General features: G+C 44.2%; 1 protein-coding gene across 2 annotated transcripts in view; it reads left to right on the top strand.

Moving 5' to 3' along the window:
• Positions 1-6890: 6890 nt before the first annotated feature.
• Positions 6891-26727, top strand: part of GPR143 (G protein-coupled receptor 143) — a 372216-nt gene continuing 352379 nt past the window's right edge. The window contains exons 1-2 of one of the 2 annotated variants that reach the window (XM_086934793.1): positions 6891-7428; positions 8963-9072. In XM_086934793.1, the coding sequence (XP_086790919.1) occupies positions 7170-7428; positions 8963-9072 (369 nt within the window). In that variant the 5' untranslated portion in view covers positions 6891-7169. The remainder of the gene's footprint in view (positions 7429-8962; positions 9073-26727) is intronic. The other variant, XM_086934792.1, reaches the window with a different exon arrangement.

The raw sequence follows: 26727 nt of genomic DNA on the forward strand, positions 1-26727 counted from the left end.
ATGAAGCAGCACCTGTAAGAAGATTTTAACACCGTATCAGCACTTGTTGAAAAGACAGAGGACTCTAGCAAATCATATGCATGGATATGAGAATCTTATGTACTCTGATTCAAGATAATTCCACTTGCTCAGTTTAATTAAACATAGCTCATTCATTTGGTCTCCATTGTGGAAGCAGTCCATTGTTGATTGCAAAGAGAGATTCGCACAATAATATGGGAAAATATGATCAGGGTTGGAGTTTAGCGAGAACACTTCAGAAAGTCATTTTGTGCAAGAGATGGCAGTATGGTATCTGCACTGGAGGCATATTGTTTCAGCAAGATCATGGAGCAATGTTATTCCAATTACCATACACACCTGTTAGGCATAATCTTTAGTCACAGACAGTAGAACAACATTTTACCACCAATAGGTGAGCAGTGCATTTAAGGCATATTTTAGAGAGGCCTCACATGGAACCTGACAAGACCCACTCCTGTTAAGGTGCCCACTGTCTCCATCCCCTGCCAACAACAAGCCACAGAGGCTATTAAGTGGTCCTGGTAAGGGAGCATATTCCACAACCGTTCAGGCATACTCAAATAGGATTTTTACACAGGAGCAACTTGTAGCGCCCCGAAGACCCTAGCAACTGGTTCCTCCAGGTTCAGACCTGTGACCTTTATATTTTTTTTTTAAGAGTTCTATATAGCGCAAACTAGACCCGAGGATATCAGGTATCAGAGCACTTTACATGACCACCAGTTTCGTTACAGAAGGACACATTCATTTTTGTTAGGCACTGGGAGACAAAGTGATTTGCCCAGAATCACAGGATGTTGAGCGTCCCTGCTGAGACTCATACCCAGTTCACCAGCTTCGAGGTTGACCTCGCATGACAGGACGGCCCTGTTCAAAGTCAGAAGGGGAGTAGGTTTTTGTTTGTGTGCAAACAAATCCCCAAACAGAAATATATTACTTTGTCAACCTGGTGATCAGTGATATGTAAATGATTCTTTTGTCGAAGCAAAACACTTTTTGAATTCCAGCTCAGTCTCCCCCTGGAGGGTCAGTGGTACAGTCCTCACTTCCGTGAGTCTATCAGATGATTATTTCCATTACAGTGCTCTTTAAATTTAGAAACAGGGGCGAGGTGGGGCTGAAAAAACATGCATTGGCATAGCCAATAGGTCTCGCCTTTGGGACCTTATAAGTGTTTAGCCAGAGATTTTGACTTTGCCTATGTCTTTAAGCTGTGTTGTACAGAAGTCTGCAGCATGCTGGAAAATTATAATAAAGAGATGGCAGAAGCAAACTCCATCCAGGCTTAATTGTGGGTTAGGCACAGGGCCCGGATGGCCAAAGGCTGTGCACATTGGGAAGGGAACACTTTCAGAAGTTGAGTTTACTTGTTAGTATAGTTTGACAGGGGGAATTTGTTATTCTAAAACAAAGTACTCTTTTAATTAAAAAAATATTAAAATTGAATTGAGAAGAAAAGATCTAAAAGTGCAACAACTACAATCCAACGATAACTATAATAAAATAATAAACGACGGCTTGTGAACCCAAAAATAAATGGAGAAGCACGAGGTTAACAGAGGCGAGAGAGCGCTTACTGACAAATGAAAGACTGTGGTACAAATATGGGAAATTTCAAACTACACATTTGGCTAGATAGGCGAGATTATAGTAGGCAGTTCAAAATCTCTACCAAACTGCGGATTACAACCAGTTCATGTGAGGCAGTCGTGTGAGTCAGGCGCATGCACATCAAACACCATCAGCCTCGGTATCAGACTTCAAAGGAATCCGCTCCCAAGCCGCTCCCCCATCAGACTTCAAAGGAATGCCCTACCACTCCCCCGCCCCCGCCACAGCAATTCCGACAATGTTTACAGTAGCCTTGCTCCTCAAATGCTGTTGCTGTGTTGCAATCGCTCTAGGGACACTCAGCTTGAAAACACTCGACTTGCTAGCTGCAATGATGTCTGCCCTGTCACCATTTACTTCGGATCCTCACCCCCTTACCCACCCTCACACAACCTGACTCACCGTCACTCACCCTCACCCACCCTCACACCTTCACCCCCTCACCCTCACACCCTCACTCACCCTCACTCACCCTCACCCTCACACCCCCTCACCCTCACACACCCTCACTCACTCTCACACACCCTCACACCCTCTCACCCTCACACACCCTCTCACTCCCTCTCACCCTCACACCCCCTCACCCTCACACCCTCACTCACCCTCACACACCCTTACTCACCCTCACACACCCTCTCACCCTCACACAATCTCTCACCCTCACACACCCTCACCTCCCCCACTCCCTCACACCCTCACACACCCTCAAACCTTCTCACCCTCACATCCTCTCACCCTCACACCTTCTCACCCTTACCTCACCCTCACACCCCCTCACCTCACGCCACGCACTGCTGCACACCACACACTGCTGCACGCCACACACTGCTGCATGCCTCACACTGCTGCCCGCCTCACACTGCTGCACACTGCTGCATTACTCACACTGCTGCATGCTGCACACTGCTGCATTACTCATACTATTGCATGCTGCACACTGCTGCCCGCCTCACACTGCTGCCCGCCTCACACTGCTGCATTACTCACACTGCTGCACGCCACACACTGCTGCATGCCTCACACTGCTGCACACCTCACACTGCTGCACGCCTCACACTGCTGCATGCCACACACTGCTGCACGCCACACACTGCTGCACGCCACACACTGCTGCATTACTTACACTGCTGCATGCTGCACACTGCTGCACGCCTCACACTGCTGCACGCCTCACACTGCTGCATGCCTCACACTGCTGCATGCCTCACAACACCACCACATCACTCTAGGACACCACCATATCACTCTAGGACACCACCACTTCACTATAGGACACCACCACATCACTCTTGGACACCTCCACATCACTCTGGGACAGCACCACATCAGTCTGGGCCAGCACCACATTACTCTGGGGCAGCACCACATCACTCTGGGACAACACCACATCACTCTGGGGCACCACCAATCACTCTGGGACACCACCACGTCACTCTAATACACCACCACACCACTCAGGGACACCACCACATCACTCACAGACACCACCACATCACTCACAGACACCCCCACATCATTCAGGAACACCACCACATCACTCTGGATCACCACCACATCACTCTAATACACCACCACACCACTCAGGGACACCACCACATCACTCACAGACACCACCACATCACTCACAGACACCACCACATCATTCAGGAACACCACCACATCACTCTGGGACACCACCACATCACTCTGGGACAACACCACATCACTCTGGGGCACCACCAATCACTCTGGGACACCACGTCATCACTCTAATACACCACCACATCACTCTAATACACCACCACATCACTCAGCCCAACCACATCAGCACTCTGCACCACAACAGCATCACTCAGCACCACAACAGAACTGTCCTTGCTTGCTACCAACAAGCATTGCCATAGCCAATAGGACTCGCATTAGGAAAGTGTAAGCTATTGGGTTTGTAAATAACAATGCTATTAATTTATAATTTTTCAAAGCCAACACATATTTAAAAAATTGTCATTTACAATACCAATAGCTCACACGTTCCTAATGAGAGACCTATTGCATTGCAAATGCTTGTTTAAAAATACAAGCTTGCCTTTGTCTCCACTCATGGTGTATGGCAGGTACCACTAGTTAGAGTGCCCTCTGCTGTGTTAGCACGCTGGATTGTCCAATTCATGATTTCTCTCTTTTATTTAACATCCAGCAGATGCATGCTGTGCGGGCATCTATGTCCAAGCACTGCACTTCAGTACTGGGCTCACAGCCCATAATTAATGTTAGAAGGGTTATGCATGTAACAAAGGGCACAACCTATGTTAGGGGATTTGTGGGGCGGGGGGGGGGGGGGGGGAACAGGAAGAAGTTGAGAGACTAAAGCAAACCTTTCTGCTACAGTGGAAATGCTATTTCCAAGAGGTAGGTGGTCATCAAAATGAAAACTGTGGTAATATTCACACAATCCTACTATTTTTCAAAGTTGTAAGTCAGCAAAAACATAAATCGCAACAGTGCCCTGTGTTAAAACGTTTCCTTTTATAAACTTCAATGGTGGGGGCTAGCATGTAATGTTGGTGAGCCAGAGGCTGTGGTCAAAGCAACAGGCTTAAGTATTGCGCATTCTGAGAAGACTGGAAAAACCACTGCAAAGAACTCAAGTGGAACACTTTTTTTGTAACGGTCAACTGGAAAATAAAGACTAGTCTCTATGTAACTGCTCTACCTCGTAGCAGACATCACTGTGAAGTAATTCCACAGTTGAAGTCTTTTCAGACAAGATGGGTTCTGGTCAGTGATTTTTGTTTAGTATGTTAGCTTCTTGTATAATGTGTTGTGGCTTCTGAAGACCGCAATAAAAAGCAAAGAGTGGTTTATTTAAAAAAACCTTGAGACTGAAATTATACCCAAAACTCTGTTGTCCACCGGACAGAGCAATAGTGCATATAAGATAGCCATTCTTGAGCATTAGAAAGTACGTGACACTGTGGATACATTATTGTACACATGCAAATATAGAATACTGGGGCAAGCCAAAGAGGCCTGATGGGCACGTTTTGCAGGTTGTTGATACTGCTGCAACAATAAAAAATAAAGCCCTCCTTGCACTAGGGGGCGGCAAAACCACGGACATTAATCTTCATTTATTTATGACTGGTTGCCTGGAATTCTTTTATTTTCCCACACTGTCTTTAATCCGGGAATGCCAGCTCGTTCTGAAGCTACACTTATGTTTGTTTTCAGTGAAAAGAAAGGAAAAGATTAAAACACATGAATCATTTTACCTTCTGGGCAGTTGTGACAAGCGCACTTATTTCCAAATATAATCACTCATCTGGTATGCTGTAGTCCTGAGTGGATGCGTCACAGATTTTAGACTGCTTTCTTAAATGTAATTACAAAACAAAACAAACAAAATAAATCTACACACCAACATGCACACACAAATTAAATACTTACATGCAGCTCCAGAAGAAGAGCCCTCCTGCCCGTTCGACGTGCTCCAGCGCTCTTCAAACTCGGCACGCAGCTGCTTTCAGGGCAAAAGGGGGACAGATAGCAAAATGCCCAGGGCCTGGTCACAAACAGAACAGGAATCACACGCACTGCTGTGCGAGCTCGAGGTCGGATGATCGGGAGATTGATTAACACAATATAAGGGCAATCACCCTTCAGCTTGCACCTATAGCTGAAGGGTAAATGGCCCGATTTCATTGCAGTCATGCCGCCCCTGGCGCCAAGGACATTCACACCTCTCCTGTGTGGGGAGCCTGAGGGGCAGATTGTATGGCAGTGTTGGCGCCCGGGCGCCAAGTATATTCACACCTCCTTATGTGCTGCGAGGGCTCATGAGTGTTTAGTTTTTTATATTGATGTTAGGCACTCAAGTCCTGCGGACCCCTGGGAATGTGTCACGGACCCCTGGGGGTCCGCGGACCACAGTTTGGGAAACGCTGAACTAGTTCAACTAATGGTCCATCGACCAGAGGAAAGAACGTTTTGATCACTGAAAAGAATAGTTAGGGAATAGAGGTAACTAATATAGAGAATTATTAAAAACAAAATGACTCCAGCAGTGATTGCCAGTATGTTGTGAATTGAAATGTATGGGCCCAGGTGAGTATGTGGTGTTAGATTACCTGTTGTTGGTAATCCGCTGGATCACTATGATTCAGTTTAAACAGTAGGCTTGGTTGTTAGTAACTATTGCTTGTGTAGTGAATTCTTATTGTATAAAAGAGAGCGTCAATTTTTATAGGCAAGATCCACTTGGCCGGCCTGCTATTGAAAATGAGGGAGTCATAGCTATAAATGATGTGGAAAATGCTATGGATCAAGTGAGAGTTGAGACTATTGACTTAGAAAACTTGGTAGGTCAACTTAAGATCACCTATTAATTAAGAAACAAATAACTGAATCAGTTGAGCATGGAAATCGACGTGATAAGTCTGAAGGTGCATGTAGTACATTAAAGATTACACTTTTGCATCTTAGTGGTCAGGCAGGCACTGGCAAAGGTTTTTTGATAAAAGTGCATATTGTATATTTACACAAAAAGACAATGCAACCTTTCCAGTGCTGTGACAGCTGCACACCACAAAAAAGTTATTACTTTACATCGTTTTCTCATGTTGATAAAAAAAGGCTGCGCTCCTTTATAGGGTCATGGAACCCAGAGTTGACTTGTAAAATCCTTATAATGTATGACAGGCGATTCATTATTCCTTATAAATCATGGTAACACAATAGTCTATCTCACAAACCACTTATATAGTTTGTGTGGTGCTATTTCATACGAAAGATATGGTTTGAGTGTAAATATGAAGAGTAAAATTTGAAAATCTACATCAAAATTGAACACACCAAAAACCAGTTAGATAATTGTTGCAAAAATATATTAGAATTAGGTTTAACACAAGTCAGAGTTTAAAAAACAAAGATTCAAACGCCCTGGCTGAGAATGTATAGACATATGGAGTGAGATTCTATTTTCCTAATATTTACCTGATGCGTGGAAAAAAAAATATGTTGACATAAATATACTTCAAGTATACACAATAAAGAAAGAGACAATAGAGAAGACGTAGGTCACATGTTTCTGCCCTGACAGTCTTCAAAGGCCCTGCAGCAAATTCACTCAAAGAGGAGCTGGCACGCGGGTCTCATTAGTGCTTGAAGTGTTCCTGCGTGCTCTTTGGCTGACACACATACGACACAAACCGTCCTCGTTTGGGGCGTGTGGTTCAGCCCCCAGTCCTTTCATGGCTCCAGAGTGGCGGAGTCCTGGCGTCGGAGTTGAGGGGCAGGACAGGCAGCTTCACAATAGCCCAGGAGCACGCGCAGCCTCAGCCCCGGCCTCCTCCTCCAGCAGCAAGGAACAGGAGACGCTCCCCGAGGGGGATTTAGAGCACATGATCTGCAGCCCTGCTCCCCGTGATCCCGCTCAGTGCCGGGTGACGGGACAGGAATGAGCAGGGCGGGCGCCTCCCTGCCTCACCGCTGCCGCCGCCTCTTTCTTCCTTCCCCTGCGCGCTGAGCAGGCAGCCGCCTCAGCTCCCCCGCCAACCATGGCCTCCCCGCGGCTGGAGACCTTCTGTTGCCCCAACCGGGACCCGGCCACGCACCTGGTGCTGACCTCGAGGCCGGAAGTTTTCAGCGGGCTGTGCCTGGCCAGCGCTTCCCTGGGGCTCCTGCTCACCACCCTGCAGCTGCTGCCCAAGAAGAAGATGAGCTATCGCAAGCTGGGGCGCGCGAGCCTCCCCCGCGCCTCATCCTCCTCCAGGATCTTGCTCATGGTCTGCGTCTGCGACCTGCTGGGCTGTCTGGGTAAGAGGCCTCCCGTTCCTGGGGCAGGGACACGCAGCTCGCCTCTGTCACCACCACTGCACCCCAGCTCCTGCTCACCTCACCAGGCAAAGGGCCACCTTTGATGCAATTCGGCTTTGAATATTTCTCCCTAATGAGCTCGTGCAGTTTACTACTTTCTGGCACAAGGTTGCAGTTTTTCCATTCCACTATATGCATTCATTCATGCAAGTGTGCAGTTAATTTTCATCTGTTTTGCGCAATTTTGTAACAAGTGCAACTAACTCCTTTTGATATTCTGCATTCATTCTGATGTTCTATTAGTGCGATTCTGCACCTAGTGCATGCCATTCTGAAAAGCTAACACTCCTGCCCAGTGCGGTTATGCAATCGTTTTTTTTTGCTCACGAGCGCCCTTCTGTAGTTTCTCTGTTTCTAATTCGACTTCTGAAAAAGTCGGTTAAAGTCATGCTACAAAGTTTTCGTGCTGATCATGTGCTACTTTGAGTGCGCCACACCTCCTTATGAATTATTTTCTCCTTGGCTAACTCCGCGCTTTCCTTCCAGCCTCTCACGTGCACACGAGCTTTCACACTCGCTCACTCACTTATTTAGAGAACGAATGCAGCATGACAGGAGCCACATATAATGACGGAAAACAGCAAAGGGCGTGAAATAAAATATAGTCATAACTTTGACTTCCCTGAGCCTCTTTCAACTCTGTGCCCCGGCGCCACTGCATCTGCTACACCAGTTAAAGCTATTCCCCTGAACACACGTCATCAAATGCACAGCCTAATTTTAGTTGAAACCGATATAATTCTGCATATTGTTTGTTCTATTCGGTCTGGGTAGAAATTAGACCTTTTATCTAACATTTAGTCTGCTTGGACAGGAAGCAAACTTTAGTGGCTTGCTAACGTCGACCATGTCGGTCATGAGATGGCTGTGGAGCTGTTTTTATCCCAGAGGTGCTGAAGGCTCGTAGCCGAGCGGAAGGAAGGCCCATGCCAGCGTGTTCTCCGGCCTTAAATGTATAAACCGAACTCCGTCTGCCCTGTGCCCAGCTGCAGCAGAAGTTCCCTCTCATTGGTTTAACCACACAAATGACGGGTGTACTTGTAGCACCCCTTTGTGGACGCACCTTCGCTGAGGGGTACACCCCCTTGCTTACATGTTCATTTAGAAATGGTCTAATTCAAGCTCTGCAAACACAAGGATGGACGGAGCGCTGAAACTTTTCAGACACTCACCCCCAGTCACAGATCTGGGTTGAATCCATCATCCTTCTTTAGCTCCACTACGCCACCCCAGTTCAGACACAGCTATATGCAAATCAGTCTTGACCCTGTGCCTTATGGGAACAGTCCAGCCCGAACTGCCAAGCCATTACCTGGACCGGAAACAGGCATCCTGGGCTAACATTCCGGCTTGACCAATGGCAAAAGATATCTGTGTGAATTTGCTGTAGTGCTGTCAAGTTGAACCTTTTGCCTGTGTACAAGCGCTGTAAATAACAGGCAATTCTGATGGGAGTTTTTCTTCTGCTCCACAGGAATAGTAATCAGGTCGTCGGTCTGGTTGGGCGCGCCCACGTTTATTGGAAACATCTCTCTTGTGAATGGAACTAGTACGTGGCCCACGGCCTTCTGTGTGGGGAGTGCGGTAGGTACTATCTTATAACATTTTTCTTTACATGGGAGTCTGTAATCTTTGTTCAGAAGCCTGTTTAATTTCTTCATAATACATGGGATTACAATCCCTGTATAAAAACCTGTCTCTAATTTCTTTGTAATATAAGGAGTTCTGCAATGCCTGTATAAAAATCCATCTCTATAACCTCTGAACTCAACTGTACACTAAAATATTTTGGTTGAGTTCTGACATCACAATTGCTGCCCTAGCAGCTGAGGGAAAAAGCAGGTCAGCCAGGGCACAGAGCACAATTAAAGCAGATCTTTATAGAAAAAGGAAAGGTTGCTTTCAGTTTTTCTGTTCTATTTTTCAAGTTTACATTCACAAGAATAAATGAGGTATTTATAAGAACTTGCTTATTTTATGCACTCCTTAAGTAATTATAGAACATTTATAATCTTTCTGCATGGCTATACACATGCCAAGCTACTGCATTTATTTAAACTGCCATTCATTAAACTGCTTCTGTTATCATTTTGCTACAAATATCCAACAGTTTATCAGATGTGTATCATTTTGCACTATAGATTCTATTTTTCTTCTTTATATTTGCAAACTTGCTTTCGCTTTCATATGAAAGAGCTACACACCAAGGATTTAAGTGGTGTGTGGGAAAGGTGATAGTGTGACCATGTATTATATGGGATAAATGACCCATTGTCATACATGTTAAGGATATTGCAAGTCACCTTGGAGTTTCATAACCTTATAACAGAACTTGGTCTTCAGCCTCTCTCCTCAATATGGTCATGAAATGCCTCTGAGACTTACAATATCCTTATAATTTACTTCAGGCTGTACTTATCCATGGGCTTCTGCATTCTTTGTATAAAAACCAGTCTCTAATTTCTTTATAATAGACAACTCGTGACAAACCTGGAAGCTTATTATAAAGAAATGAAGTTAAAACTCAACTGTAATAACTTATTATAGTTGAGTTTTGATATCAATCGAAAATGCAGGTCACATAGCATAATTAAAGTAGCTGTCGAAACAAAACAAAACATTGCTTTTCTTTCTTATCTGTTTTTTCGAAACTGTATAGTGACAAGCAGAATGGAGATATTTATGAAACATGTTCATTTTTTGCACTCCTTATGGTATCTGTTGAAGATTTAGAATCTTTCTTCTTGCTTCTACACATTCTGAGCAACTGCACATTTTTTTGTTTAAAAAACGGACTTGTATTAAACTTATTCTAATATCTTTTTTCCAACAGACAACTAACAGCCTTTTTGATGTGTTTAACATTGCACTAGAGATTTTATTTAGATTTTTAATGTTTGCAAACATGCTCTCTCTTTCATATGAATGAGCTAGTCACCAAAGATTTGGGAAAGTGATGGTGCAACTAGCTATTGTAAGGAAAAATGTACCCCTTGCGATACATGATGAAAATATTACAAGTCATCGCGAAGTTTCATAACCTTATTGTTAGAATCCCTTTCAGAGGGCCATGGGGCACCCAGGGTTACTGTGCCCAACTGTGGTGAATGAGGCCTTTTGGGCCATATGTATCAAGCAAATTCGCATTCGCAAAGGCCGAAATTATCAGAATTTCGGCCTTTGCGAATGCAAATTTGCTAAATGGTATGTATTAAGCAAAATGTGGTGCAAAACAAGGAATCACAAAATTTACGATTCCTTATTTTGCAATTGCATTTAAGGAATCACAATTTTTGCGATTCCTTAAATGCAATGTATGAGGCAAAAAAAATGTGCAAAATGTCCTTAAGGAATCGCAAATTACCACCAACTTTTAGTTGGTGGTAAGTTGCAAATTCCTTGAAAAATGCAAATTTTGGTATTTTTCAAAGTGCCATGTGACGCACATACATGCCCTTAGGGCCGTTATGTGCGCCACATGTGCACCCATACATATTTCAGGGGTGCAACAGGGTGTCCTTTGGACACCCCTGCACTCTTATAATTTTTCTCAATTTGCAATTAGCAAATTGCGAATTGCAAATTGAGAATAACTTCCCATTCATTCCTTTGGGCCTCCTGGCCCACAGAAATGAATGGGAAAGTATTCCTTAATTGCGATTTGCAATTTGCTAATCGCATTTAAGAAATTTTAAGAAATCGCAAAAAAAATGCGATTTTGTACATACATACCTATTTGCGATTCTCAAATAGCGATTTCTTAAAAATCTCTATTTGGGAATCGCAAATCAGGTTGATGATACATATGGTCCCTAACTCCTAATGTCTTGTGGCCTGACTTGGAATGGATCCCGAGCTACTGGGTCCGGTACCCCTTCTGTAATTGACTCTCAGTGGTAGCTGTGGATAAGCAGTCAAAGGCTCCCTCAGGGGGAGAGTATAGATACAGGTATGTTGGACGCATAACTCAAAGAACTCACAGCACGAAGAATTAATCAATGTCCAGTCCAATACTTACTTAGATAAGAACAATAAGTATTTTATTTCTAATTCTACACATGCAAAGGAACAAAAACATTCAGAGGCAACAAAACAATCCCCTTGAGTTTGGGGCTCTAGTGGTTGTCGGGCAAATCCCTGCCCCACCCTCTTGCTTATAACGTGGTCAGGGTTATTCCCCATTCACTGGTGGCTGCATCCAGGAAATGCTTATCAATAGGACATACTAAAGACTTCCCCTTTGGCTCTTCAGGCATTAGTCAAAAGTGTCCATGGTGCCGCAGAACTGTTAGCAGTGAGTCCACCAGGGCCCCACAGGCCCAATTCTAATCTTACCTGCTCTGGCTGTATGGAAATGTTCAGCTGTGCATTGGGGCCCCCTATGTGGATGCTCAAAAGTCCATATCATGGAGGCGTGGCCGAAGCAGCAGTGGTGGTGGACGCATGAAGAGGAGCTCAGCTGCCAGTATTCACGAATACCTCATAATCCTACTGCCCCGGGGGATCTGTTTTACCCAGCGTGACCAGTGAGAGTCAGCCAACCTTGGGGGTGAGCTCTGGGCGCCCTGCCTTTCCCCCACCCTGCTGCATACTAGTGACTTCAGAGGTCCATGACAGACAGGCTGGGGTCGCTTCGAACAGGCGTGGCTGCCTCTCCTCAGGTCAGGGCACAGCGAGACGGTCCCGTACTGAAAGCGGTGACTGCCCAGCTGGTTCAGCGAGGCAAACCTGCATTGTCGGCCTGGGCCGTATTAGAGAACAGGTGTATCCACCTCGCCAGGGGCCCACATTGAAGACAACTGCTGACTGCTCTGCCTGGAGGGATCGCCTTGATATCTGGAGGCTGGCTAGAGGCGGGGGAAAGCTCAGCGGCCCTGTTCTGGCCAGATCGGTGGTCCGTGGACAATGGACTGGAAATATGTGTGTCAGCCTCATAGGGGCCCAACATGCATGCAACAACCAACAGTGAGGCAGAGGAAGGTTGCAGATCAGCAGACCAGGGTCCTGAGGTACCCTGAGGACTAGCAGTATCCCCCCCCCCAGACAGAGAGCCATGACAGGTGTGGCAGCGGCCGTGGGGCAGTGTGGCATAGAGGAGTAGAACCCTAGGGGAGAGAAGGCACAACACATGGTGTAGTGGTGTGGCTCACTGGTTAGAGGTGGCATACCCGGAAGCAGAGGATGGCCAGGGACCAGGGTTCAATTCCCGACGCGGCAGGGTCGTGGACCAGGGTCAGCGGACTCGATAATTCTCGCCTCAATGCCTACTCTAACCAGGGATCACACTCGGCAACTCTGGGCATTAGCTTGCCTTATCTCCACAACGGCCCCCCACATACGCTGGGGATGCCTGGTTTCACCTTGGAGATACCCAGCAGGGACCATCTCATAGGGAAATCCAGGACGGGTTCCCCAGCGGTCTACAGCGCTGAGATACCCCATGGCGGGGTGATACATGCGCTTTACAAGACACCATTACATTACATTACATCCAATTGGGTCTCGGGCAGAAGAGCCTAGAGGGATATTAGAGATTTCTCTTGAAGGGGAAAGTTGGGGGTGCCGCCTGTCCCCTTGACACACGGATTGCCCCATTTTAATGGGGGACCGCATTACAAAAAGGATAGCCAGGGCTTGGTGGATGGAGTGGAGGGGGTGAACCGCCTGGCGGACGCCTTACCCCTTGTCGAGACTGGAGTAACAGTGGCCTAAACAAAGTAAAGTAGGGCAGCAGACTGATCATGGGTCATAGCCTGCGGGAGAGGGGCAGCTAGAGGCACATACTGAATGAATCCTGGTGGTGATCAAGGACACCAAAGTGGCCCTGGAGCACAAGATCAAAAGAGTGGCGCTGGACCTGGGGCTACTTTGCGCCGACCACAAGAAGCTGGCCGGTAAAGTGACAGAAACAGAGACGGTACTGGCCCAGACTGCACCAGTGGTCAGAGACAATGCACCAGCTGCATACATTTCAAAAAGAGGTCGGGAGCGTCACAGAGCACCTGGATGATGCGGAAGGGACGCTTGAGGCGCAACATTGTGCGCATCATTTTTGTGCCTTAAAAGACTGAGGGCCAGAGTGCTGAACTCTTGTTGAAAATGGCATCTAGAAATGGTGCTGAGTAGCCGGGCTTTGATGATCGGGTGATGGCCCGAAGCCAGTCCCAGGATGCTTGTTTCCGGTCCAGGGAGGACCTGGCTTGGCAGATTAAGCTGATCTGTTCCCATGAGGAACATGGTCAAGACTGATTTGCATATGGCTGGGTCCAAACTGGGGTGAAGTGGTGAGAAAAAGAATGATGGATTAAACCTAGATCTTTGTGACTGGGGGGTGAATGTTTGCATTGTTCAGCATTCCGTTCATCAGTTGTTCCTTTTGCTTTTGTCACCCTAAGTGGGAAGAATATGCCTAGACGTGGGTCCCGTACTCACTGCGCCACTGGATTCAAGCTAGCCTGCCTGATGGGGGGGGGTAATGCCCTGAAACTGGTCCGAGGATGCTTGTTTCTTGTCCAGCGAGGACCTGGCTTGGCAGGACGAGCTGGACTGTTCCTATGAGTATAAGGGTCAAAACGTATTTGCATTCGATGGGTCCAAACTGGGGTGGCTTGGTGAGCAAGAGAACAATGTATTAAACCCAGATCCTTGTGCCTGGGGGTGAATATTTTCATTGTTCAGCAATTCCCTCAATCAATTGTTCCTTTTGGTTTTGTCGTCCTAAGTGGGAAGGGTATGCACAGATGTGGTCCCAGTGCTCACCTATCCACTGGATTCAAGCTAGCTTGGATGATAAGGGGTGATGCCTCGAAACCAATGCCAGGATGCTTTTTTTCCAGTCCAGGGAGTACCTGGCTTGGGTCAAGACGGATTTGCATATGTCTGGGGTCAAACTTGGGTGGTATGGTGAGGAAAAGAACAAAGGTTTAAACTGAGATCCTTGTGACTGGGGGTGAATGTTTGCATTGTTCAGCATTCCATCTCTCAATTGTTCCTTTTGATTTTGACGTCTTCTATTTGGCAGACTGAAAGGATTCCATCAATAGGATTCTGGAGGTCTTCGGGGTGTTCGGGCAGTACTCGAGTCTCCATATAAATTGGGCCAATTCCTGTCTTTACACCCCCGTCGGATGTGCCCACCGAGAGAAGTGGAAATGCCCCATACAGTGGCAAAGAGTCGGATTTCGGTACATATGCACATACATCACCCGCAATAGTAATCTTTTTTACTCCCACAACTTCCATAGGGTGCCGGGGGAAATAAAAGAGACATGAGCCAGTGGAGGTGTTTCCCTCTGTCCTTATTGGGGATCACTGACATAATATCGAGGGACAGAATATCGACTATCAAAAATATTGTGTAAAAAATATCGACAGACATAATATCGAGTTTGTATCTACAAACAGGTAAGTACAAAAATATCGAGTTTAAAATATCGTTTACTAAAATATAGTTTATAAAAATATCGACTTTATTAAAAACAGTGTTAAATTATTATTAAAAATTAATTACTAAAATATACTTAAAAATACTTAAATTAACTTATAATAATTTAATAATTAATAAAAGTTAAAAAAAATTTTTAAATCACATTTGTTAAAACATATATATATAGTAACATAAAATAATTAAATAATATCCAATATTATTACCATACAATAGCAGAAGTGTTAAAATTACTATTCCCACTCCAAAGAGTGCAACAGTAGGAAAAGCGTTGGATAGCGTAGAAGTTAAAATTACTATTCCCACTCCAGTGGGTGCAACAGTAGGGAAAGCGTTGGATAGCGTAGGGGTTAAAATTACTATTCCCACTCCAGTGGGTGCAACAGTAGGGAAAGCGTTGGATAGCGTAGAGGTAAAATTTACTATTCCCACTCCAGTGGGTGCAACAGTAGGGAAAGCGTTGGATAGCGTAGAGGTAAAATTTACTATTCCCACTTCAGTGGGTGCAACAGTAGGGAAAGCGTTGGATAGCGTAGGTGTTAAAATTACTATTCCCACTCCAGTGGGTGCAACAGTAGGGAAATCGTTGGATAGTGTAGGGGTTAAAATTACTATTCCCACTCCAGTGAGTGCAACAGTAGGGAAAGCGTTGGATAGCGTAGGGGTAAAAATTACTATTCCCACTCCAAAGAGTGCAGTAGTAGGGAAAGCGTTGGATAGCGTAGGGGTCAAAATTACTATTCCCACTCCAAAGAGTGCAACAGTAGGGAAAGCGTTTGATAGCGTAGGGGTAAACATTACTATTCCCACTCCAGTGAGTGCAACAGTAGGGAAAGCGTTGGATAGCGTAGGAGTAAAAATTAATATTCCCACTCCAGTGGGTGCAACAGTAGGGAAATCGTTGGATAGTGTAGGGGTTAAAATTACTATTCCCACTCCAGTGAGTGCAACAGTAGGGAAAGCGTTGGATAGCGTAGGGGTAAAAATTACTATTCCCACTCCAAAGAGTGCAGTAGTAGGGAAAGCGTTGGATAGCGTAGGGGTCAAAATTACTATTCCCACTCCAAAGAGTGCAACAGTAGGGAAAGCGTTTGATAGCGTAGGGGTAAACATTACTATTCCCACTCCAGTGAGTGCAACAGTAGGGAAAGCGTTGGATAGCGTAGGAGTAAAAATTAATATTCCCACTCCAGAGAATGCAACATTAGGGAAAGTAAATACTTCATATATTATTATAAAAAATGTAAATTAATATCTATAAAAAATTATTTAAAAGTAATTACCAATTTAATATAATATAATAATTAATCAATTAAAATTACTAATTAACATTAATTATTACAATTAGTTACCTATTAATACAAATTAATTACTAATTCACTATTAATTATTTGATAATTAAAAATTAATTAACAATCAATTAGAATTAAATACAATTCAATTAATTTAATTATTTAATTATTTATAAATAAATTACTTCCCACCCTATTCCCCTATAAACCAACAACCCGCTACAGAAAATACATTTGTAAAATTAACACAATTATCAATTAATCAATTAATTAAAATTAATTACCAATTAAAATATAATTCATTACCAAATATAAATGTATTAACTATTAATTATAAATGAATACCAATAAATAAATTTACATATTTAATTAATTATAATTAAATTACTTCCCACCCTATTCCCCTATAAACCCACAACCCACTCCAGAATTAAATTACGCAAAAAAGAAAAATACAAAAATCATTAATAAAAATTAATTATAACATAAATACACACTTTTCACACATATTATAACATAAAAAACACTATAAAAATTGGATAGTATTAAAAAAATCGATATTTTTAACAATCTATATTATATACTTCGATATTTTAACTTTCTATATTTTTAACATTCGATATTACATTACTTACCTTAAAAACGATATTTTTGATATCTATATTCTGTCCATTCGATATTTTGTCCAATCTATATTTAAAACTCGATATTATGTCCAATCGATATTTTGAACTCGATATTATGTCTAGTTACCCTTTATTGGGCATGGCAGCTCTGTATAAAATAATTTACTTGCCAAAATTCCTGTATGCACTGCAGAACTCCCCATTTGAGGTCCCTGAAAATGTTTTCAAATCGTTGGATGCAGACACAGGCTCCTGCTCTCACAAGAAAGGTGGCAGAGGAGAAGAGTTGCTTTGCCAAACTGCTGCTTGTACTATTGGGCAACACAATTGGTAGTGCTCAACTAATGTTCCTTTGCAGACCACACTAAGCCCTTCCTTTGGACAGACAGCAGGTCCTTGAAGCCACAGAGGTATATGAGGTTGATCAATATGAAGAAAAGCTCACAAGGATTAGCAGCTCCGACTGCCATGGTTGACTCCTGAAAAAAAGCAACCACGCAACTGAGTTGGGGAGTGCTTACCCTGGCGACTCTGCTATGGGAGGCAGAGGGATTGACACTATTGCAGGGAGTTGAGGGCCCCAGACAGTAGGATTTGATAGGTATATAAAAACTGGGTGCTGTATGGGAAAACCTAGAAATTTTGCCATTTCATGAACTTCAATCCCAGTATGAACCAGTCGAGGGGACTGTACTTTATATACCACAAGGTGCAATATCGCCTCAGGGCTTATATTACCCCCACAGCAGAGATACCGGAAGAGAGTCCATTGAAATATAGGGTCCTGCGAGCACCCCCACCACTGACATGTGATTTCTGCTTTTTACAACACACTTTGGCCAATAGTGCTCACCTGTTACAGAGGCTGCGTGAAAAATGGGAAGGGGTCCTGGGAGGATTGGAGGACGACAAGTGGAGGGAGACCTATAGGTACCCTGGCAAAGTGGTGATTCATGTAAGAAGAGGGACTTTTTACAGCCCCTAAGCCAAATGCACAGCTCTGTGCCGCTATTTAGCGTGCACTTTTGATTCACATTCCTTTGTCAACTCTTAAGTTTATAAACCGTTTTAGTCCATATTTTGATTCCTTTTTTTTAACATATAATTCATTATTTTCTCTTCAGTCCACCAATCGGGTACAGGTGCCAATTTTCAAATTTCTAACATTCTGACTGTGCCAATCCAGGCTTCTTCGAAAGAATGCGATAGATGCAAGAAGTCCTTCGCAAGTAGTTGTTTATTATGCAGTTAAAAACCCAATGCATTTCGGGCCTCCATGTGCCCTTCTTCGGGGGTCACTACAAATTAATCACAGTACAAACACATTATTATACAATTAATATCTGAAAGACACCACATCACGACATCATCTCATTTCTGGGCTTAATTAACCATAATCCTAACGTTACTCCCTGGTGCACTATATTCATGTGACTGCCATGCTTCTGCTGGGGTCATTATGCAACTTATCCTCAATAAACAGGGTATGAATCTCATTTTTCGACAGCGTCTGTGTCCTACAATTGCTCATAGTCATTTACCCTCCCACCAACGTGGGCGCGGTGCGTCCCTTTAACCATCTGTATTAGACATGCTTTCTAGATGGATCAACCCTTGCGCGCTGCCTTGCACTAAAGCTGGAGCTATTCGACATGTGCTATATTAGCTGAAATTGTTTTACTTAAGAGTACAAAGCGTGCATTCCCTCTTTCCTATACAGATTGCTAAACAAGCGAATCCTCCTTCCGCCATCGCTTACCTAAAACAACAATCTACATGCGTCTAGCGTCCTCGTCCTGGTTCTTCAACCGGTGTACCGAGTCATTCCCCGCCCACGTTTTTGAACCCTCCTCCCTAGTATTCTCCCTCCCAATTCGCCCATAATCCGAGACACTCCCTGATGCGTCATAACCATAGACTCTTAGTGCACCACGTTTCCCAGAATGCATCCTATGAAATGTTTGCAATGTCCGTATATATACAATATTAAAATATTAAAAAATCATTGTTTCAACTCCATTCGGTTCTAAAAACTTGCCGAATGCATACATGTGATTAAACATTCTGCGATGGACTCCGATGTTTACTCCGATTGTATGAAACTTTTAAAGATCTTCTTTCACTCCGTTTTTTTCTTTCTTGAACGGGTGCAATCCCTGGGTAGGGCTGAAGTTACGAAAGTTTTTGAAAGTGGAGGGATGCACACCAGCTTTAACAAACATATTATATTCATCAATTATAAATGGGAAGGGGTCCTGGGAGGATTGGAGGACGACAAGTGGAGGGAGACCTATAGGTACCCTGGCAAAGTGGTGATTCAAGCATGTTTTAGGTTGGTCCAGTTCAAGAACTTACACAGAGCGTAGTACACCAGGACTAGATTGTTTGCAATGCATAGGAAGCATCGGTGCCTGTGGGGATGTGAGCAGAGAGGCACTCTAGTGCACACTTTATATGCCTCTCCCAAAATCTGCATGCTGTAGGAAGATGGCCATAGTAGGATCTCTCAGGTCTTAGGAGAACCATTGGAACTGAAGGCCAAGATAATTATTTGAGGGATCTGGGGCGAACAGACGTTTGATAGGTATATGCTCCTCTTCTGCAATGTGGCCCTGATGAAGGGATAGAGAGACATATAACAAAAATAGGGAAGTACGTGGTGGGCGCAATGGGAGTCTTATATGAACTGGTGTATGAGGTTTGAAGAGAAAATATACATTACACATGGTTGACCGAAAGCATTCACTAAAGTGTGGGGTCATGGAAGGGGATGGACAACGTCTTTTTGTGGGACAATGAGCATGAAGGGAGGGAGAAGGATCATATTGGAGCCACAAAAACTGAGATTGGTATTCTGGGACCTGTTGATAGCACACTATGGCTGGATTGTGGGAAGTACATTCACAGGTCTGTATGTCTGGAGGGGGATGTGCCGACGAATGGGGAATGGCGGAGGGAGTAGTTATGTGTTTATAGGTTTGTTGAGTGTACTAAAACTGAATTAAAAATTAAATAAAAATTAAACAAGTCCGGATCCTGTTTGGCGAAGGCAGGCTACCTGTGATGCATGCAGCAGTAACCTGACAGGCGCAGGCCCTCTCTCTTGAGCTGCTCTGCCGGCTTGTTCAAGTGACTGGAGCTGTCCAAGTTCCTCGAAGATGAGGTAGGTTACTCTTCCCCTCACAAGGATGATATTTGATCCTCCAGCTCCTGACTGGAGCTCAGTAAGGGCGCACATTTTCATGTGGCGTCTTTCGTGGTCCTCATGGGTGCAGTCAGGGGCAGATTTTGTTGTGCGGACTTGACTCGCCTGTCACCTCCGCCATCTTCTGCCTGGGTGACAACCCGAATTTCTGGAGATGCGAGTACTGGCAACCCCTTTTGGCATACTGAGTTGCTGCAGTACTCTCTGCTGAGGCTCAAACTTCTCTTCTACACTTTCCCTCAAAATGGTGGCCCCTCCTGCCATCTGGAGTGTTAATTGTGGTGGTAACAAGTCCTTACAGTCCTGGCAACAAATAGTTCTACAATGGCTCCCTCTGCATACATGGTCACTGCAGCAAGGCAGTGGAGAGCTGGTGCTTCCTGCGTGTTGCACACAACACGCCTTAAGTCACGGCGGCACTCTCCTGGCATACAGGAGTTGCTGGATCACTTCTGCACACGGGCAATGACCCAGTCAGTGCAAAGCTGTTCCCTCGCATCTCGCTCAGGGATTCCTCTTGGTAGGGCCCCCCTCGGGACCTCTCTTCCTCCAATGCTCTCCTCTTCCGCACAGGGCACACTGATATTGGTACGCCGACAGGCAATGGTGGTTCAGGCTCCAAGGCAGGTGATCTTGATTTCCTTGGGAGACTAGCTGGCCTTTGTCCCAAGTCCTGGTCTTTGGCAGAAGTCATTCAGAGCTTTCCCTTCTCATGCAGCCTGCCTGGCTGCTTGGCAGTTGGCTAATTTGGAGGTCTCAACCATCTCTTCTCATAGTCCTTTTCCAGACACCAATGTGATATACGATCTGAGTCTTTGAATTTTTATGTTGGGGTTCTGCTTCTTTTGACGCATACCTTTCCTCTTTAAATGCTGTCAATCACAGCAGGCAAGACTCTGAAGTAGATTGACCCACAACACACTCCATGGGAGTGACCAGAGTTCACAACTGGATGTCATCTGCAGTGCTATGTGCATCAAAAAGTTAATACCAGGATTCAAGCTCTACTCTTTATGATTCCCTTATGAGTTGCATCTCCTTTCCTCAGATGTGTCCAGACCCCTTCCTAGTGATCTATCACTGAATCAAAGAGTAACCATTTGAATTATCCTAGCTCCTGGGAGTGACACAAATCTGTCTGGGGAGATTTTTCTCCTCCACATATCTTCATCAGGCAGGCCTGGGCTTCCCGAAATGGAACCCTGGACCTTCCATACAAATCACCATTGCAGGCAAACTTGCATTCAGTGTACATTTACAGCATACTGGCTCTCCAGTATTGTCACTTTCATGCGTTGTGCCATTACAGACACACATGCATTCAGCATACACATTCAGTTTGCATGCACTGCTCAGTACTGTAGCTTTTTTGTACAGTTCTAGGGTGTTCTATTTACAAACAAACACTCTGCCAGCACACACACTCACCATGTGCACGCTACACAACACTTCAGCCTTCACGTATTGTATTTCATGCAAGCACACATCCATCCAGCAAGTGCTTTAATTGTGTCCACACTGAACAGCACAAGATCTTTCAAGTCATGTTTCCTCACAGGCATTCATACACTCAGCACATGCACTGATCCCACATGTATTACACCATTCTGCTGTATCCCTGTAATGTCCCTATCCTAGGCACACATAGATCAGCGCATAGTCATACGCCTGCGCTATGCAGCACTCCACATCTACCTGATGCAGGCCAAGGGTGAGTTAAGCACACAGCAGCTGAACTTTTAAAAAGGTGAGGGAGCCTGTAGACCTCGCACCAGTGGCACAGCGGTAAAAAAGCCCTATTCACTATTACTGTTCACTTCAAAGTATGCTTTCAGCAACACGCTTTTGCTGCTTAACTCTTGGTGAAGGCAACGGTCTTTCATCACTATAAGGATAACGCTGTGTGCACCCCTCCCGGACCAACAAGACCGCAATCCGTGAGATAGGCCTATGTCATGGCGCACACGCCTGATCCATATTCGCCTATGACAAAAATTCACATTTAGTGATCCAGACAACAGTACAGATGGGCACTCAGGGCAGGGGTTCACGTCTCAAACTATGCTGAGGACTTTTCTGACCAACACTTGTAAAGGCACTTGGCCTTCAGCCTCATTCCTCTATATGGTCTTATAACTCCTCTGTGACTTGCAATATCCTTATAATTTATTGGTAGGGAATACTTTATCCCATTTATAATAAGTGACTAGTGAAGCACCCTGTTGCCTATTATAAAGAAATGATGTAGCTGCTCAACTGTAATAAATTATAACAGTTGAGTTCTGACGTCACAATGCGTGATGCCAGCAGCTGAGGGGAAAGGCAGGTCACGTCACAGCGCATAATTAAAGCAGCTCTTTAAACATCTAAAAAAAATGTGGCTTTTCTTTCTTCTGGACTGGTTTTCTTGTCGTACAGTGACCTGCAGAAATTAGATATTTACGGCAACATGCTTATTTGTGCACTCTTTAGGTGATTATAGAAAAGGTAGAATTCTGCATGTGTTTACACATTTTAAGCTACTGCTCAAAAACGGACTTGTATTAAACTGATTCTAATGTATTTTTGTGACAAATATCTAACCGTTTTTTGATGTGCTTAATTTTGCCCTTCATGTTTGCAAACATGATATTTCTTTCATATGAAATAGCTACGCATTAAGGATTTAAGTGGTTTGTTAAAGAGTGCTGGTGTGACCATGCATTATAGGGAATAATATAGCCTGTGCTGTACATGATAAGGATATTGCAAGTCATCTTGGAGATTCATAACCTTACAAAGGAATTCATCCTTCTGCCTCGTTCCTCTGTTAGGTCATGGAACTCCTCAGTAACTTGCAATATCCTTATAAAGTATGGCAGGGGATCTTTATTCCATCTCTTACAGTAGAGCTGTGACACCTCTAGTTATCGTTAATAATGAAACGGTAGCTGCTCATCCTTAATAATGCATTTGAGTTGTATGCCTGCTTGTAGGGCCAACAACCAAGGGCAGTGTCAGGTCACAAATTATCAGTTAGCTGCACGTTAAGCAATAAAAAAGAAAAATGTCCTTTACTCTCTGATCTGGTGTTAGGTCTTGCCTAAGATCAGAGATGTGCTGTCTGTTGTGAGACATGTTGTTAGGTTACAGTAGGCTTAGAGCCTGTTCATTGCTTACTATTGATTGGCTTCACTAACACTCATTTGCTTGCTTCTTATTTGTCAGCATCTACAGAAAGTCTTCTTTTTGTATCTGCCCCTTCCTAAGTGCATGAATGCATTCCTTTGTGTACTTCCAATGTTCACTCTTCAGGCACAACATTTTCTTTTTTTTAAGCACTCTGTGAGTGTGCATGTGTTTTCCAACTGTCTCCCTCGTGTAGTTCTGCCCCCTCCATGCCCCTATTTCTGTTGCCTGCCCCCTCTCCATTACCTCTTTGCTTCCCCATCGCCAACCACCCACCCTCCATGGTCCATGTGTTTCCCCATCCCCTCCTCCCCACCCTCACTTGTCTGTGTCTTTCCCCAGTCCAACCGCTCTTGGTTGTCTGTGTGCTTCCGCAGCCCCAGCCCCAGCCCCCCACCCTCCATTCCAAGTGCTTCCCCATCCCCTCCTGCCCACCCTCCTTTGTCAGCTTGCTTGTCCCAGCCCCTACTGCTCACCCTCTGTTGTCATTTCCCTACTCCATTCCCTCTCGCATACCCTCTGTTGTCAGCTTTTTCCTCCAGCCCTTCACTACCGCCCTCTGTTGTCAGCTTACTGTCCCAGCTCCTCCCTCCCACCCACCCACTGTTGTCAGCATCCTCTCCCAGCCCTACCTGCCCAACCACCACCGTCAGCTTGTTCTCCCAGCGCCTTCCTCCGTCCTTTTTGTCACCTGGCTCTTCCATTTCCTCCTACCTTCCCTCCATTGTCAGCTTGTTTCCCCAGCTCCTCCAATTCACCCACCCTCCACTGTCTACTTCTTTCCCACTCCCCCCAGCCCGCTGTGCGTTGTCAGCTTGCTTATCCATCCCCTCTAGTCTACCGTCCATTGTCAGCTTGCTGCCCCAGCTTCTCTCACCGACTCTCGAGTGACAGCTAAATGGCCCATCTCGAGAACCCCCCTCCATTGGCCTTGAAGCCCCTCCCACCTACCTTCCGTTGCGTGTGCCTTTCCGCAGTCTGTGCCACCCACCCTCCGTTGTCCGTGTACTTACCCAGCCACTCCTGCCCACCGTCTGTTGTTCGTGTGCTTCCCCATTTTCTCTTGCATGCCCTCTCCCCTTACCCGCGCCCTTCTCTACCACCCTCTCTGTTGTCATGTCTCTCCAGCCCACTTCCCTGTTTGTGTTTTTTGTAATAAAAATGTGCATTAGTGCATAATCCATTATAAAAAAATTATTTTTAATCAAGCTGCACAGCAGCCGCTCTGTTGTACAGCATGGGTGAAATCATTGCCAAAGCCAATAGCTCTCACCAGAGCGACCTATTGGCTGACAATGTTTGTTCTGAAAATAAGTGATCATCAGAAGGGAGATATTTATGACATATTCATACACATTTGGAGCTTTTGAATAGTTTTAAAAAATGATTTACGTTAAACTGATATGTTTTTGCAACAAATTACTAACTTATTTTTGGTGTGTTTAATTTTACATTACATATTTCTCATTTCTTCTTCATGTCTGCACCATACCATCTCTTTCATCAAGTATTTAAGCAATTTTGGGTGGGGTCGTGGTGTAACCATATAATATAATAAATAACCCCCCCCCCTCCCCCCCCCCGTCTCTGAATTTCATAATCTTGTACATGAGCTATTCCTTCCATGGTCACAGAACTCTTCGATGACTTGCAGTATCTTTGTGCATGGCAGGTGGTATTTTATCCCAAATGTCTTATACCAGCCTGCAGAACCTGTAACTAGTAATGTCCCTGGGAGTAAGAATTGCATAACATTCATAAATGAAATGGATATGAGTGTGCTGGGTGAGGTCCTACAGTGTTAATTGTCTGAATTGCGTAGGATTTTAGGAGCAGGAAATATTCATGCTCCGACTTGTAGTGTGGCAGAGAGTACACATCTGAAGGTGTAATTCGTGTCTAGTGTCTGGAATTCATCGCACATATTTGTATTGTTATATGTCATAAAAAACAAAAGTTTAATGAAATTGACCTTTCTCTCAGTTGTTGATAACCATGAAATAGACACATTCATATCTACCCTAAATATAATGGTTAGGCCCTCAGGACCCCCCTCCCGAATATTTTTTTGTGTTATTCATATCAGGTCAGTGGTATTTACATGGAGTAATGAATCATTAAATACATATTTTCTTCCTTACTTTTTATGCAAGAACCATATAAACAGAGAGCTTACTATCCAGCTCGCTGTTTGCATTGGAAACATATCTGTGCGTTCTGCAATAGTTCACCCTTCATCCTCTCAAAATGAATGTCCACCTATGATCTCAGTATTGTTCTTAGGATGAGTATGTTAGTTGCTTAATCTTTGATGGACCAGTTTACTTATACCGGTTATACATATTATTGCTCAGCCCCATAACTAATATTTGAACGTTGGAATGTTGAGAGCTCCATTGAAGACGATGAAGTGGCCCAGGGACAATTATGGCTGGTATAAGCCTTCTGCTTCAGCATTCCAATGTTTGTCTTTTAGTTTCTTACTTTTTAGTTAAGAACATCTTAAAAAAAGAAACATGTTTCTATTGCAAATATCTGTAAGAGTAGTAAAACACTTTGCTAATTGTTTTTCTATTGCAGATATCTATAAGAGTAGTAAAAACAATTAATTAAACAAACCACAGAATATAATACCATCTCATTGATAATTAAAAACTGATCCAGAGGTGTAGTAATCTTCTATTGCAAATATCCATAAGAGTGATAACAAATTGTCAGTTAAACAAACCACAAGATAAAATACAATTTCATTAATCATTAATAGTTAATCTTAGGGTGCCATATTCTTCCGTCACATTGAGGTTTTGGTCCACTTTTATTAGTAATATGGCGAAGTGGCAGTTTAGAGGTGTGTCCAGTGTATTAAAGCAGGCTAAAACAGCTTGTCTGTATGAGCGATGCACCTGCTGTTTAAAAGGCATTCTTAGGCGGGCTCTCCTTTCCTTTAGGAGTTTGGAGCAATTACATAAAAGATGGGTCAAACCTTCAAAACCTATCCTACCTAGTCGACTGGAGTTTGGGTCCTCTTGCTGAAGGCATGGTAAAGTGTGCAATAGTGCAGATAGATGGCCAAAGCGGAAACCCATACATTTCCTCTTCAGATGCTGGTCCCAGCCTGCGATTAAATAGCTCTGTGGTTTAAGGGTTTTTATACTTGTTAAAAAGCATCCACCCATTCGTTTTTTTTTTCAAATATGGCCTTATCCTCAGTTGCTGACTGCTTCCTCGTCAAACAATTTATTATTTTTTAAAACAATGCAGGAGGGATGTTAAGGTCCCAGAGTGATCGTGCCCCTAGAGTGTTCATGGCAAATTCTAGATCAAGCCAAGTGGGGGCATTTTGGTTTCTGGATAGTTCTTGCCATAACAAATTTGCTTAAGCTATCATTGGATGATGATCTTAATTTATGCCATGTTTTAAGGTAAGCCCCCATCCTTGTGGTTGACTGTTTCGTCAGCCTGAACTCCAGATGAATTTGAGCATGGGAGGCATTAGCGGCTAAG

This window comes from Lissotriton vulgaris, chromosome 8 (genome assembly GCF_964263255.1).
Source record: "Lissotriton vulgaris chromosome 8, aLisVul1.2, whole genome shotgun sequence".
NCBI classification, from domain to species: Eukaryota; Metazoa; Chordata; class Amphibia; order Caudata; family Salamandridae; genus Lissotriton; species Lissotriton vulgaris.